The 16,245-nt window shown below is 37.2% G+C and overlaps 2 protein-coding genes across 3 annotated transcripts in view; one reads left to right on the top strand and one right to left on the bottom strand.

The window, feature by feature from the left end:
• Positions 1 to 984: 984 nt before the first annotated feature.
• Positions 985 to 7,331, bottom strand: cdc37l1 (cell division cycle 37-like 1). 2 transcript variants are annotated; one of them, XM_055040351.1, is made up of 7 exons: positions 6,972 to 7,331; positions 4,949 to 5,248; positions 4,746 to 4,839; positions 4,354 to 4,469; positions 3,894 to 4,016; positions 3,620 to 3,790; positions 985 to 2,275 (listed from the first exon to the last, which is right to left on the bottom strand). In XM_055040351.1, the coding sequence occupies exons 1-7, from the start codon at positions 7,074 to 7,076 to the stop codon at positions 2,159 to 2,161; spliced, it is 1,026 nt and encodes a 341-aa protein (XP_054896326.1). In that variant the 5' UTR covers positions 7,077 to 7,331; the 3' UTR covers positions 985 to 2,158. The 2 variants fall into 2 exon arrangements, with proteins under 2 accessions (XP_054896326.1, XP_054896325.1); XM_055040350.1 differs by having other exon boundaries at positions 985 to 2,278.
• A 1,132-nt stretch (positions 7,332 to 8,463) lies between these two features.
• exd3 (exonuclease 3'-5' domain containing 3) overlaps positions 8,464 to 16,245 on the top strand; it is a 42,837-nt gene continuing 35,055 nt past the window's right edge. Inside the window, exons 1-7 of the mRNA XM_055040227.1 lie at positions 8,464 to 8,548; positions 9,774 to 9,833; positions 13,649 to 13,698; positions 14,554 to 14,715; positions 15,541 to 15,726; positions 15,838 to 15,891; positions 16,045 to 16,184. Of these exons, the coding sequence (XP_054896202.1) occupies positions 9,806 to 9,833; positions 13,649 to 13,698; positions 14,554 to 14,715; positions 15,541 to 15,726; positions 15,838 to 15,891; positions 16,045 to 16,184 (620 nt within the window). The 5' untranslated portion in view covers positions 8,464 to 8,548; positions 9,774 to 9,805. The remainder of the gene's footprint in view (positions 8,549 to 9,773; positions 9,834 to 13,648; positions 13,699 to 14,553; positions 14,716 to 15,540; positions 15,727 to 15,837; positions 15,892 to 16,044; positions 16,185 to 16,245) is intronic.

The raw sequence follows: 16,245 nt of genomic DNA on the forward strand, positions 1-16,245 counted from the left end.
GGGAACAGAAAAAACAGGAGCCCATTTTTGAGATAAAAGCTCCACAGCGGTGAGAAAATGTAGACAATTGGTGACATGTTTAAAATGGAAGATTGTAACAATCAATGCTGATGTCTGCATCTGTTCAACTTGACTGGGGAAATAGAAATTAAAAAATAAATCATATAATGATGCACAATTATATGAATTGGCTAAAAGCTTTTCATCTAAAAATATGTTTAATGAAATAGTTATAGTTACACACACACACACACACAATCTTTTAGATCAGCCCTTTTCCACCTACTGCTGATGCTTTATTGTTATTATTTTTTTACAGATGTCCTGTTTAAAGCTGAACCCACACTAAAATGTTTCTTGAGTTTTGGTTTCAGGTACATCTGGCCAATGTCAGCTACCTGTAATCGGTTTCTATCAGAAGTACAATAGCTGAAGGGTTGGCAATTTCAGGACAACCATTTCTCCAGAAAAATAATTTGCTTTCATCTCCTTAAACTCCAGTATCTGGATACTGTCTGCTGTTTACACCTTTCAAAGTGAACATGGTTATTTTTTGTTTATTACATGTCAGCTGACTTTTTTTTTTAACTGCTGAGCTTTATTATAAACTGAAGGGAACCTGTAACCTGATGAAAGAAGTTAAGCAACATCCCAAACTTTAAACATCTCACAAAATCAGGCTTAATTCATCACTCCAAAAACGAAATCGAGTTAAATGGAAAACTACCTAAAAGTACAGAAAAAAAATTGAAAAATAATTGAAGATTGATGGAGCCAAACGCAGAAAAATCTTGAAACCTGTTAAAGGCTGCAAAGAATTGAGTGGTGCTGAGGGGTCATCAGGACAGATTTGTGCATTAAGAAGGTCCAATTGAAGTTCACACTAATTTAATTGAGTATATATATCTGATCTTGTTTTAAAGTGTTGTTAAACATTTACCCCTTTTGACTCAATATGAGGTCATATGTAAAGAATGCTGCAAATTAAAAACATGCTGTATATTTTATTTTTTAATCGCAAAATGTTTACAGTTTATTAATAGGGTTCAGACTCTTAACCCTTTCTGGACATGTGATGTTTTGAGAGGGAGTTACTTGCAGTCATCCTTAAAGTGCATCAGCTGTTCACTTGTTCGCATGGCACAAGCGTTCAAAACAACAATTTAAAGCCACTGATGGCTAACATCATTCTTGCTGTCTCAACCATAAATCTCAAACATCATAAAACCACACAAGCTATAAAACAGGTGACTCTTGGTGGCAAAAGCATAGAAAAGTTACTGTCTTGAAATGTTTCTTTACTGGTTTTGGTACATGAGTGCTCCAGTCCAGACTGACTGCAGCAGGTTTGCCCGAGAGATCAGCAGTGAGTGAGAGAAAACCTGATCAAAACAGATGTGGTGATCACAGAAAATAAATAGCAAAAACAGCAACCACATTATTTATTTTTCCTCTGCTCGTTACAATAAACAACTGCTTCATTTAACATGTTCACTTTAACTGCTCCTTGTAGGTGAGGTTAAGGCAAAAAGAAAAAAACAAAAAAACATGTTGTTCAGAGGAGTCAGTTGGAGAAGTAAGGCCTGCACTGCACATGATTTTGTAATACATAACATGATGCTGTGTTTACCAATAAGGTACATGTAGCTGGGAGACTCTTACACATACAGATTTGTCTACAAACAGGATGATAATAAACTTAATTCAAAGCATTTCCCCCTTCACATTATCAACAGCCAATCACATTTCTGATCCAGCTTAGCAAATCACAAAGCTCCTGATTTTTCAGATATTGTTCTCTTAGATTTTCACATGAATTGTTCTCTGTACTTTTTTAATTCTTTGTGTTTTAAGAACAGCAAAAGATCAGTTTCATCTTAAGAAAAAAGAGGAGGTTACACTACAGCGTAGCATAAGCATTTATTGGCTAGCAGGACACTGCAGCAGTAGCCAAATGCAAATAAAATGTTGAAAAATGTCTACCATGAGCAAAACATCCTCTTGGTTCTGCTGAGAGATGCAACACAAAGAATGATCATGTCTCCATTTATTCCTGCTCTGTGATGCTGTTTCAGCCTGCTGCTCTGGAAGAGAGGTGACAAACTCAAGATTGTTCCTATGTGGACGGACGAGTGAGACGGGAGGAAAGCAGGAGTCCTTATGATATCTCCATCATCCGGATGTCTTCTGTTTCTGTAGTGTCGTCCTTTGTCCATTTCCCTGTATTTGTCCACAGTCCAGCCTCTAAACAGTGCTTCATCTTGAATTCAGGATCCTCCTTGAAGGCAAAGGCAAGAAAAAGAAATAAACTGCTGAAACAATAAATTATGTAAGTATTGCATAGGCTGAAACCATCAAATATAGTTCTGAAATAGATTTTGCACAACCAGAAAAGGCTAAATAGTGCCATGCGAGACACGATCAAGAAATAAAAACATTGAAATCCAAAAGCAGGACCAGCTTCAACTTCAATAAGCTCAACCATCTTGAGAAACAGGATTTTCTATTATGGAGTAAATGTTTGGCTGCTAATCAAGCTGTGGGGCCGGGAGAGGGGGATGTGGCCCCCTTGCACTACCTCGCTAACCAAAACCTTTTCAAAGCAATGAAAAGGTTCGCTGAATAGAATGTGGAGAACTAGCTTATTATTGGCTATATGGAGATGTACCACAGAAACTGTCTAAATGTAAAAAATTTCACCACAAAGTAAGTTCTTTTATTTCCACATTTAATAAAAAACAAACAAGGTGAAGAATATTTGAATGACTCCCACCAATGAATATGAAGCTTTGGCAGCGTCTTTGTAACCTTCCATCAATTTTGAGAAGTCAAAATTTTAAAGATTGTCATGAATCTCAAAGCTCCGTCTACCAAGAGCATTTAAGCTCAGTAAATAATGACAGTGTGACTCCACTGAGGTTTGATTCCAGTCCTTTTAAATCTAATACAGACCAGATCATCCTTACTATGAGCCGAAATACTAAACTCTAAACATTAAAGAGGGTGTACTTTTTTTCCCCATGACAATGTGTTATGTGTACATTGCCTAACATCTGCAGAAGTAATAACAGCATTCATAAAAATATTGGTCAATACACTACAAACAGAAAATATTCCCCCATTTTTTTGATTGATATAAAATATGAAACATGAAGTATTGCATATTGTCTGTACTGTTATTTTATCTTTCGGGTTTAACTAAAATGTGCATTAATATATTTTTATTTTGCTTATATGTGCCGTATTTGTACCTCAAAACATATTCCTTCCATTTATAGTTGCAAGTCTAATTTTAAATAACCTCATTATACAAAAATGTGTTTTATTAGACAGATAGGAGAAACTTTACTACGAGAAGTTTTTTTCAGTAAGAAATTGTTAAAAGACAGACTGACTTTCTGCAAAGATCTGCAGCCAAATGCACTAAACTGAACATGTGCAGTGTGTTGAGCATTTTTTGACAATGTTATAACAAATATTCTAAAAATATTTTTTTTTAAATTGGCAATTTTTGGCAACACTTTCACTGACTTTAAAACAACTGCTTTTTAGTGCCATCTATCATTTGAACAGGGTAACTACAAGATTTAGTGACGCCTGAGAACACAGCAATACTCACCTGTGTTATAAAGTCTGTTGTTACTTTGGTGTTAGGTCTACAGTTTGTGTCCAAACTCTGATGATCAACGTTCAAAGCGTCGTTTCTACATTTCGCTGCATATTCTTCAACTCTCTGTTTGAAGGTGTCGAGTTCTGCTCGGAAAACTTCAAGGTAGACGTCCTGCCCCTCCTGCAAAGCAACATGGAAAATATTTGTTTATAAAGCCTTGGTTGCAGTATAAAGATAGCAGATATAGATACATTATTTAATATATAAACAGTCTATGGCTTACTTTCGCTTTGTGGAAAAATTGCCTGAAGCAGCCTCGAGGGTCCTGTTGAGAATTTGAGGCCATTTCTAAGATAAACTGCATAACCACGGCTTGGTGCGCCACCTGCTCCATCAGTGCTTCTTTCTGCAAGACAAAACACAGAATTAGCATTAGCAAGGTTATGTTTAATACACGTTTGACTTCCTAAACTGTAAACAACGTCAAGAAATGTTTGTATTTCAGTATGCACTGCCTTCTGTTTGGAAACGACAATGATGAAAATCTCAGGGAAGTTTCAGATGGCTATAAGAGAGGAGCTTACGATCCTGTTGTGTAAAGCAAAGAATCACCTTAGCATCTTTTTGCTTAGTCTCTTTATAACTGTTGAATCATAAACATCAGCCTAAATGAGTTCTGCACGACTTTTGAAGTTTTTCTGAGTTTTTTCTGTGATGTCAAAATAACATCTTTATCATATTACCCCTTCTTGCTGTAGTCGAATGCACCACAGGACTAAGAAATTAGCTGATTCCTCACAGATGAGCTGAGGCATGTCTGAGAGGAATCGCTGGCTGTCGTCCCATCTCCGTAACATACCTGAAACAGGAAAGTCATGTCTTATCAAAACTTGAAGGCTAAAAATGCAAATTTGGAAAAAAAAATGTTTCTGAATATTAAAAATCCTTTTCTGCATTTTTAATATGTAAACAATATGTAAACAACAAAGTAAACAATATGTAAACAACAAAGGATAATAGCAGATTTAGGAACAAATGGCTTTGTCTTGAACTTTAATTAGCCTGAACAAGTAAAAAGAAAGGGATGTGTCGTTTGCTTGAAAACCAAAAGATTAGCAGTGAGAGTCTCACTTACCAAAATGCCTAAGCTCTTGTTCATATTTTTGGAGAAATGTTTTGCAGGTGTCCTGATTCATTTCCACAGGCTGATGGTGCAAATTAATAATACTCTAAAAGCAATAAAAATCAACAATTATACCAACACACACAAAAAAAAGCAGACAGGAGAAATTAATTATTTTTCCAACATTATGACATTTTTTTTTCTTTATGATACACCTTATCAAAAACATCCCAACTTCCAGTGGCACCGAGGACGGGACTTCGACTGGGTTCTGGGCCTGCCAGCATGCTCTCCTTGCGACGCCACTCCTCCTCTGTGTTTGTGAGTTCAGTCGGGCAGACAAGGGTCCGCGCTCGCTCCTGTTCCAGGGACTCGGAGCTGTGGACCCCCAAAGAGCACATCTGATCCTGCGCTTCAGCCAGCCGCCAGCTGGAAACGATGGAGGCTTTCACACAGCGCTGCTGGCTCTGGCAGAGTGACGCCATGGGGCAATCACAAAGGTGGGACGACGGTGACTAGAGAGATGTCAACATGGGAGAACTTACATTTTATTCTACTTAGTTCCTAAGCAGATGCAGCAACTAATCTTTCATGAAGTTCATCGTGCTTCTTAAACCCTAACTTGTAATATTCTATCTTGCTTTATTTCACTGCCGATTGAAAGGCTAAATAAAGAAAGCTACACCTTTCTTTGAAATTATCAGGCTTTTTCTGGCTGAATTTTACTATAGTTCTGTGTTTTTAGTAACAACTATTACAAATATCCATCCATCCATCCATCTTCTGTTCACCCTCGTCCCTAGTGGAATCGGGAGTGTCTGGTGCCCCGCTATGTTCCAGGCGAGAGGCGGGGTACACCCTGGACAGGTCACCAGCCTGTCGCAGGGCAACACAGAAACAGACAGGACAACCATGCACACACACTCACAATTAACCTAAGAGTTATGTTTTTGGACTGTGGGAGGAAGCCGGAGTATCCAGAGAGAACCCACGCAGAGAGAACATGCAAACCCTGTGCAGAAAGACCGGGAATTGAACCCAGGACGTTCTTGCTGCAAGGCAACAGTGCTACCAACAATAACAGAATAAAAAAAAAAGTGGCATGAGTGGTAGTAATTATCAATCCAAAATAAAGATTATTATAGTTATCTCCATTTATGAATCAAAGTATAACTTTCCAAACTTTAACTGACATTAAATAAGTACATCAACATTTGAGCTCTCAGTTAATGTTTCAGAAGATCCAAATTGGTGATTTTTTTCTTTTTCAGCTTTGATGCCTTTAACAAATATTTTGGGAGAAAAATCTAATTTTTGCCATGTTTAACCAGCCGATCGCTGATCCAGATCTAATTCCAACCTTTGGGCCATTTGGTCACGCATCTTTAATAACGGGCCATCTATATGCAGAACAGAAGATGGATACAAATATAGAGTAAATAAATAAGAGCTCTGCTGTCTCATTAATATTTAGCACTGAAGTAAGCCTTTGGATTGTTTCAATCACTTAAATCAGTAAATCCTACCAATGGCTGGAAAAAGCTGGACTCAAGGACAGCACAGAGGCCCTCATCCTGGCCGCCCAGGAACAGGCCCTAAACACCAGAGCAATAGAGGCCCAGATCTACCACACCAGACAAGACCCAAGGTGTAGGTTGTGCAAGGAGGCCCCTGAGACAGTCCAGCACATCACAGCAGGGTGCAAGATACTGGCAGGGAAAGCGTACATGGAACGACATAACCAAGTGGCAGGCATAGTGTACAGCTCAGAGGATAAGAACCACCCACGGTGGGTGAGAAAGGATTTTTCTTTTTTTTTATTATAGCACACAGAGGTCATAATTTGGGATATGGATGGATCGGAGATGAAGAAGTTTGGGGAATTTGATTTCACTAATTATGTATTTGGTCTGCTTGTCACATTTTCTATTGTCATGTGAAACTTTAGAGAAATATCAAAGTGAAGTACAGCACACGTTTTTCAGATAACTGTCTTTGATTTGGGTTAGCTACTCCTATAACACAGCAAATAAGCTCTGTTAAGTGCTGTAAACTCTTTCTGAAATAATTCAGACTACTAAACGTCACAAAAGCAGGTATTACCCCAAAATCTACTTCTTAATGTAAAATCAGTGTTAAATTACTAATTATTCTGAAAGAATGTTAGCTTGTCAGCGTATGGGAAATAAAGTTTAATGCTAACATATAAGCTAATAATTAGAATTGAAAGTTCATTACCTGTTGGCTGGGATGGACACCAGTTAAAGTCCTCGGTGGCGAATTTGGGTCGCCATTCTGCTTATCGTTTGCATGAAACGGAGCTCCGTGTCCCATCCACGCCATAACCGCAAAAGCAACTCTCAAGAGTACCGTGCCCGTTGGAAGTGCTAGTCTATGCTAGCTATGTTTGAGGAATCCCACAGTAGTTCTGCCTCTTTATACTCAGCTGTCAGCCACGGCTATATGAGATATAACTAGTGATCTGAAAAGCCAAGGGAGTAAAAGTAGAAATGTGATTCAGGACAGGAGTATGTCGGCGCTACAAACAATAACAACAACCGTTGCTCTAAATAAGGCAGACTGCAGCTGTTTTGGGACATGACGTATTGGGTACGTAAGACTATGTCACGTGACTGTGTACCACGTGACATAGGCAGACGTTTCTCCAGGATTCTATTTAGTTCTAGCAAACTTTCCTTTAGGTCAAGAGCAATTTAAAATGTCGCTTTGTGAAATTTAGTGGTTCTCTCTTTCATTATGTGCAATAAGCAAAATTGTGAAAAAAGAAAAAACCTCTACATTGTTTCAGGTTAGTATTCACACTTTGTGCTTGGTCCTTTTTTTCATACCTTTACAAAATGATGAAACAAACCATATGTTACATAAAGAATACCCTAATACTGCTATGCAATCGAAAACTTGATGCAATCAGCGTTATCATCCAGCCATTGAAGCAGGAGATACTTGGCTGGTCCTTCCCATGTATCTGCCCACGCTGCAGAATTTACATGGGACAAACAATGGTGAGTATAAAGGAAAACAAATAATTTACTATAAATATATCTTGGAACAAAAGAAGCATATTCATCTAGTGGCCCAGAAGTGTTCGCTTTAATTAAAACATTAGAGGTAAACTGCTACCACATAAAAAATACGTCCTAGTGAGTGAAGCAAAGTTGTAAATTAATGTTGAAATTAAAGCATTATGACTGTCAATCGTAAGATTAAATGAATCAGAAATGAGAATAAGGGACACAACTTGGACCACTTGTCCAGAATCTATTGTCCAAATCTACCAATTTTCTATTTTACAAAATAACTAAAAACAATTAGATTTTACTTATTCATTCGTATTACAATTATTTTTGTCAGAGAACAAGTTTATTTTTGTTAAGGATGAATACAATGTTACCAAGAATTGATTTCCGCTTGGCTGCATTTACAATGTTCCACCAGAAGTGGGAGGTAGAGTCAGTATAAACCTGGGTAGCAAAGAATTTCGACCCTTATTTAGACTCACAGGCATGTGTGTGAAAATGTTTCGGTAAAACTCTCGTTTTGAATTATCAAAACATGCATGGATTTGGATCATACTATTATTTGAAATTGTATTTAAAGTTAATAATATTCAAGGTCTGTTGGACTTGAAAAATCTCCAAAATGTGAATAATTGTGTAAGAGAAAAAGCTGCCTGCGAAACCAAACTCAGGGTGAACTTAGAACCTTAGAGACGCGAGTGAGCGAGAGAAACAGAAAAGCTCACACTTTGTCAGTCTGCGTGACGATTTCTAACTAACTGAGCAAACTAGCTAGAGGTGAGTCTATTTAGCTTAATATTGAAATTACTTAACAGTAGGAATGAAACAATTTTGAGCCGGTTGACACGTTTAAAACAACTGAATGTTGAACTGAAAACATGTCAACCCAGCTATCGGGCTTTTGAGCTAGCTTATAGTGACACAGGCGTGTTAACGAATCGAAAAACAACGGACTTCGGAAAGGTTTATGCCTTTATTTCCGGAGAGGCTAGAAACCAATACGAAGAATCACAGTGTCTGACATACCTATGACAGACAAGTTAATCCTTGCTTACAGAAAATAGTAGGATGATTTCCCCACCACGAGGTGGCGCTACAGGCAAAAAAACGCCTCGTCTTCATTCCCCATCTGCAATTCCCCGCACTGTGCAGCAAAGACTGCGCTGCCAAAGGCCATCCAAAGCCTGCAGACAGTCAGAGAGAAACAACCAGACTTCAGGCTTTAAAAACATCCCCAACCTGAAATCAAGCTTTAGAGCCAGCTGGCATATTGCCCTTTCTCAGGCTTCTGTTCCCACAGTTTTATTTTTCCATGCAGCTGCTTAAAATTGCAACACGCATTTTGATGCCTTTGTTGGGGCTTGATTTATACACACTCACATACACACGAGCACACAGAAAAATGCTGAGCATATGACAAGTCCCTCAAGATATTTTGGCATTGATGGATAAACACTCCAGGTTCAGACTCACTCTTGCGTGTAGCCTGAGATTATATAAAAGAAACAGTTATAAGGATATATTAATGGGAGAAAACGAGAAGGGCTGCCACAGAAATATTCAAACTTAGTTTCCCTAAAGTGTGTTGTCCAAGGAAAAGTATTGTACTAAATAAAAGAAGTTTTTGTCACTGTTTGAAATTTCTTAATAGTTTTATAACTAATATAAGTGTAGTAGTCTTGAAGTCTGTTGATGTAATAACTGACACTTGTACTGGTCAATTCTGGGTCCTTTCCAGGCATTTAGCCCTACAAAAATCACTAATGTATTTGCGTTTGTGCCATATTAGGAAAACATGCAGTTTTAATGTTATTGTTGAATATTGCGATGATACATATCTGTGTTTACTAACCCACATTGTCCCTCTTTAACTTGGTATCTTTGAATTTTACGTGAATACTCACCAGTAAACATATTTTGATGTAATATGTATATACTGTGACAATTTGAAATAGTTATGGTGGATACCTCACAATCTGATCTCTGTGCTTTCATTCTACAGAGTAACAGCAGAACATCAACCTGGATACAGAAATGAGTCTTACTTCTCTAGAAGAAAAGGGTTAGTAACTCAGTTTCATTGCACATGGTAGTTTTGTAAGTCCATACGTGTTTTACACATTTTTTAGAGTGGCTACAACCAGAAACAAAAGCAAAGGCGATACTTGAAATGAACAATGGATTATTATTATTTTTTTTAAGAAAAGTTGATTGAGATTAAATAGTTTTTAAACTGCGATAAGTTGTGGAGGAGTGGCACTAATATCTTTCACTGAAACAGTACAGTAGTTATTTCTCTGTGCCTTTTAAAGTTTCACAAGGTTACTGCCTAAAACAATTCACACTAAATAAAACCAGCATTGGTTAGTAATGACACTTAAAAGGTTCAAGTCCCACATTCTAGTTTTTGAGCAGGAACATCGTTTCGGGTTACCGGACAACAGTGGACTGTGAAAAGTATTCTCTAAGGGAATATTGTAGCATTTTGGTTAGTTGATGGTTAGTTGATTGTGCATTTCTTCTGTACCTTTAAAATCCAACATAATTTCATTTAAAATTACACCACCAGGAACCGCCAGATACTAAATAAACCCCACCAGGTTCTGAAATCCAAATCAAGGGAAATTAGTACTTTCATGTACATTTCAGTTTTAGATAAATGAATTTTATGTTTGATATATGGGCTATAGAGTACTATTTATTTCAGAGAGTATGGGGGAGTATACCCCCTCTTACAAAAAATATACCATATAACATTGGAATGACTCAGCAGTGTTAGTAATGCTAACATGCGATAATCCTGATGTATAAAAAAATAATAATGGTTGCTCAATGCAGTACAAAAAAATCTTAACTGTTCCATACAAATCTAGCTTAGCCCTAATTGATACAATTCAATCAAATGACAACCCTCTTTCAAAATGGACATGTCATTGTAGATTTATAAGAGATTTAAATCCACTTGAGCTTCTAGTAGGTCAGCTTTAAGTGGACAACTGACATATCAACAGTACTTTAATGGGCATGCTAATTTCCAAATGCTGCCATTCTATTCATTTGCTAGCTTGTGTTCTAGCACCTTTGACAATACACAAAAGAAGAGAAGTACTTGTTGAAGAATGTTGTGGCATTTGTCCAGTGGATTTGAGCCATTTGCAAGACTTCCAAGTCACACTGAAGCCCTTCTAGTGGCTGTAGTAACATCAAATGCCTCAATTAGATACTTGATCTTGGTGTTTCTAAAACTTTGGCAGCTGGTTGACAACATTCAGCCAGAGCTGCCTGTTGATTTTACCTTGGTAGATATTTCTGCAGATGTTTCACAATAGTTGGAATAAATTAATGCTGAGTCTGATTACAGTGAACTAAACAACAAAAAAAAAGACTTCATCTTCCCAGAGGTGAATGAGTTCATGCACTCGATGGTTGTCGGTGTAATTCAATGTGGTGATAGGGTTATTATGTTGTAATGAATGAGGGTGCCTCCAGCTCTGTCATTCGCACTTCAGCCAAGACCGTAAAGAAGCTACGTGCTCAACATTCCTCTTCTCATGCAAACAGTGAGGCTGAAGTGGGTTGTGCTGTTTGTGTTTGTGTGAGTCCCTGTGCACATTATAGTCTATGCATGTTTGTCAGAGGGATGAATGGGCTGGAGTGGGGTGTAGAACAGCAGGGAACCACACAGCAGGGCAAAGGGAGCCTTGCAGCCATTCAGCCGCTATAAATTGAACGACATTTGATGGAACTGTGATTGTGATGTTTCAAGATGCCCATCTTTGTGAACTTGATGCATAACTACTTTGCTTTGAAGCTTTCCATTGTGTGAAATTATGTGGTGTGTCAAGTCATGCTACTCTAAAAATCTGTTTCTTATACAAATACCTAGTAACTGGGAATCAGATTTTCCATTTATATGCATTAAATGCAAAATGTACACATTTCTTGTTCAGTTTTGGCTTAATTACTGCTCTGAATATATTGTTTGTGCAAATTACCTTTTCTTTGAGTTTGTATATGCTAGTTAGCAATTAATCAATTACTAAATTATTTGACAAATATTTTAACAGTCAATTATTATGATTAATCTGATTAATAGTTTCAGCCCTTTGTCCGTCCATCCGTCCGTCCGTCCATCCATCCCTCCGTCCGTCTGTCAGTCCATTTGTCCTCCTGTTTGTCCATCTGCCCATCTTATCCATCCTTGTCGACTGAACATTATGTAACTTGTCTAGAAATATCTGCAATAAATCCAAAGTGAATTTCAGTATTTTTTATATTGACTGAGAGCCCTGAGCTCTGCTAGTTTGTCTTTGGAAAGTGTAGTGGTAGTGTATCCATACCAAAGGATTAATTTGTGCTGGTAAAAAAATATTTAGTTATTGGACAAAAAAATAATTTACTTGCAGAATGTTCAACAAGAGTGTGTGTTTTATTTTATACAATATTTCTCCTTAAGCACAGAGTTTGTCTGGCTACGATGGATTAGAGGCCAACATAGAGAAGACTATGGGCTTGCTTTCCCAGGCTGTGTTTCAGGAAGGCAGTATTTTTTACAGCATGACCAGCGCATAGCCTTTTTCCTGGGGAAATCCGAGACAAAATCAAGAAAGGCTGGTGCAGGGAGGGAGAGAAGAACAGGAAAACTAGCCCTGGGAAGGAAGGGGGGAGATCGTAAAGGGGAGCAGGTAGGCTGGAGGCCACACAGAACGAGAACACACAGAACAACCAAGAACGAAGCTTCTGGGAAGGATCAGTGAAATATACAGGCATCCACACTTCTAATTCTGATCCCAAACTCCTCCATTGGAAGTAATTTGGCCTAAAATGTGCTCAGTGTCTTCTGCCAGCCATTCAAGCAGCAGATTCAACTGGAATGCAGAGCTAATGGTGGGTTCCTCTGCTGCCCAAGCAGCCAGCCTCAGCTGTTAATCCACAATTATAGCTGCTCTGCTATGCTTGTTCAAGAAATTATATCTGACATCATTTGTACTTAGCTATATCTTCTTTAGCAGCAATGAAGAAACATTTTCTTTTCATCTCGCACTACCGATAAAGTTTGATTAACATCTTGGTGGAAAAAGGGAAATATTTGAAGAAAACCACCAAGAAATTAGAACATAAATCTACATGACTTGGAAATAACAGTAAAGGTCAAACAAATCCTTGTTTATAAGCTTTTCCAAGCCTTAATTGAACAGTTACTTGAGGTATTAATGTTGTAGAGCAACTGCTAAAATTGTGCATTGATTAAAAGTTATGTCCACAGATAATTGAACAAATGTTGCATTTAATTTCTTCAATTTATAGCCTGTATTAGTTCATTTTATTTGTGAGAAATTAATACAACTTCTATAGTCCAGGACAATCAACAGTGGCTGTATTTAGTGATGAATAATGAAAATGATAATTACGTTTTTTACTTTAGTGCTAGATTATTTTTCTTCTCTTCTATACTTAAATATGACATATTGGGGTTTGTTTCGTATGTTATCTATCTGAGATGGAAGGAGGAATAACTTCAAATTGTCAAAGAGCCTAAAAAACATCTGTATCAGCCAGGTCATTGCAGGCTTCAAAAATGTCAAACTAAAATGATTATCCCTGACCAAAAGAAAACATGGAAAAACATGTTATTCAAAATTATAAAAATTATTAATTGGCCAATAATCGTGTTATAATAATAAATGAGGAAGAAACTTATTGCATAATTATTGACCTTTATTTGCAAGGTAAAGTGTTTGGTGCTGTAAATAAGTTTAGCTATTGCAGATTTTATTTGCAAATGTGCACTTTTTTGTAAATTAGACAAACATTAGTGTTGAAATAAAGCTTTAATGAAAACAGAACCCCTCACCTTTGTGTGTTTTATCCCTTCAGTGCTCAGTGACCAGTTCTTTGAGCTATGGAACCAAAATAATCTGCAGATGGTAAGAGTCACCTTCACATTGTCACTTTCATGCATGAATGAATGTATGTGGGTTTAACAGGTCATGTGTGTTTGCATGAAGCACGGGAAGGAGCAAACTACTGAGAGTCCCCAGTATCATTAACTGAAGTGTATGTGTGTGTGTGTGCGTGTGGGTTTTAATGAGGAAAGCAGAAGGAAGGAATTTGTGTTGCTCTGAATGAACTTGAGAGGAGGTTATTGAGTGGATGACATCTGTTTTGGAAATTAAGACACAGTTCAAGGTATTCTCACACAGATATCGTTTTCTCTTGTTGGAATTTCCTAATGCCAAGCTTTGGATTCTTACGCCAGGATCCCTTATATGTCCCAAATGTCTGCGTCTGCTTGGCACAAAGAGCAATATTTCTGTGTGTTTCTCATATTCTGAAATAAAATTCATGAATCTGTGTTGCAAAACATTGTCTTATTAGAATCAAAATCTATAGAGGATAAAGGCCCGGAACTTCACCTAGGTATTTTTCAGGTCTGAAACCTGAAAAACGAGCAAGGAAAATAATTTTATTGAAAGACTGTTTTAGACGTCCTTCTATTTATCCATCTGTTTGTGCTCTTATCGAAGCACTGAGCATACTTTGCCCTAAATTTTATATATATATATATATATTCAGTTATATATATATATATATATTCGTTATATATATATATATATATATATATATATATATATATATATATATATATATATATATATATATATATATAAGTAGCAAACAGTAAGAGTGATGTGAAAGACTTAAGTTGTTGAATCTACAAGCTGTGGCATTCCTATCATAAACATAGTTTTAACTTTCCGTCCTCTTCTTTCCACCCACAGCTACATTTGGCGGCTACCCAAGGATTTTCAAAGCTGTCTGAGCCTCTGGAGGCCTTACTAACAATCCTGGAGAGCTGTCCGGGGAAACAGAAGGGTCGGAGCCACACCCTGGGCTATCACATTCTCATGGAATTCCAGACGTGGATGAAGGAACATCCTCAGGTAGTTGAGCCAGGTGTTCAGCCCCTTGGCTCTAGATAAGATTGTTGCTCCAATGTGACTTACACTTAATATGTGTAAGCAAATATGGTTTTGAGCTGTTCAAATACTGTTTGTATTTCCACAGTCTGTTAACTTTTGCCGTGACAATGTAGACCAGTTGCATCAAAACCTTTTCCTACATGTTCCAAAATTGTCAAGCTGAAATTTATTTTATTTTGAATTAAAAAACAATATATATAATTTTATTGTTGTTTTTTTTTTTATTTAACCGCTTAACAAAAGACTAGACATGTTACATTCAAATGAAACACACTAGTCAGATTTTTGTACAAAAGATATCTGATATCACATAAGAAAAGCATGCAATTTTCTAATTTTTTTCAGTTCAGTTATTTTAGTTCTCAGCAATAAGAATAAGGTAATGATCACTGTTTTTTTCCAGAAATGTATCATTTTGCCATCTTCAGGAAATGGTTGCACCCAAATCTGCACGAGTAAATGCTATTTACTACAAAATGCAAATGAAACCAAAAGGAGTGGTTATTAAAAGACAAATACATGTGTTTTGCATTCTGTTTTGTTTCAAGATTGAAGAAGGTATAAAGTAGCAAAACCAAATTTGTATAGTTCTGTTTTATATAATTACAATTTGTATAATTACAGTCTGGGTCTGGACAATAACATTCAAAGGGCCATGAATGGCCTGCGGGTTGCACTTTGGGAAACCACAGTTTAGATAGTGTTACAACCTCCAAAAAAAATCCCTCCGTGTCAATGTAAGTTGTATCAGTTCTTTCCATCTTTCATTCATGTTTACCTTTCCAGGTGAGCCTGAGCTCTCTGGCTGAGGACAAAGCAGTGGAGCTCCAGCGACGGGCTCTTGCTCTGCTAACAGACACCCAGCCCAACTTTGTAGAGACTTTAATCAGCATCTACCAGCTTAAGACTTTGGCTCCTTCCATACAATGTATGCAAATTTACAAGCTCCAAGATTTGAACTGTTATAAAGAGGTGAGTGAGTGATTTGACTTTTGATATAACAAAAATTCTCTTAGTCCATACAATTTAAAGAGGCAACTTAATTTTGGCACTTGTTTAGTTTTGTCTGTTTTCTTCTGACAGGCAGTAGCTCTCAGCATAAAGCTTGGATTGCAGACTGAACTAAATACAGAGGAGGTAAGACTAAGATTTTTTTTAAATGTATAATTAATGTTTTGTCTATCCCTGCACAATAAAAGATAAAGAAAACAAGTTCAAAGTTAGATTCTCAGATGAACTTTTTTGTAATTGTTCATTTCTATCTGTTCTCTATCCATTATTATTTTGCAGATGCTTATCCCTCTGATTTTACAAGACAAGCTGCCTTTGGCAGAGGCCTTTGTCAAAGGACACAGACAGCTTGAAAAGCAGCTTGTTATGTTACTAGACTCTTGGTGTCACCCGGACTTCAATGTGGAGGACATAAGAAAGTATGCTATGTGAATTTGTAGGAACTGACAATGAACTGTGCTTTTCATATTTACTGGTACC

This window comes from Poeciliopsis prolifica, unplaced genomic scaffold (genome assembly GCF_027474105.1).
Source record: "Poeciliopsis prolifica strain line A6 unplaced genomic scaffold, Auburn_PproV2 SCAFFOLD015, whole genome shotgun sequence".
In the NCBI taxonomy this organism is placed as follows: Eukaryota; Metazoa; Chordata; class Actinopteri; order Cyprinodontiformes; family Poeciliidae; genus Poeciliopsis; species Poeciliopsis prolifica.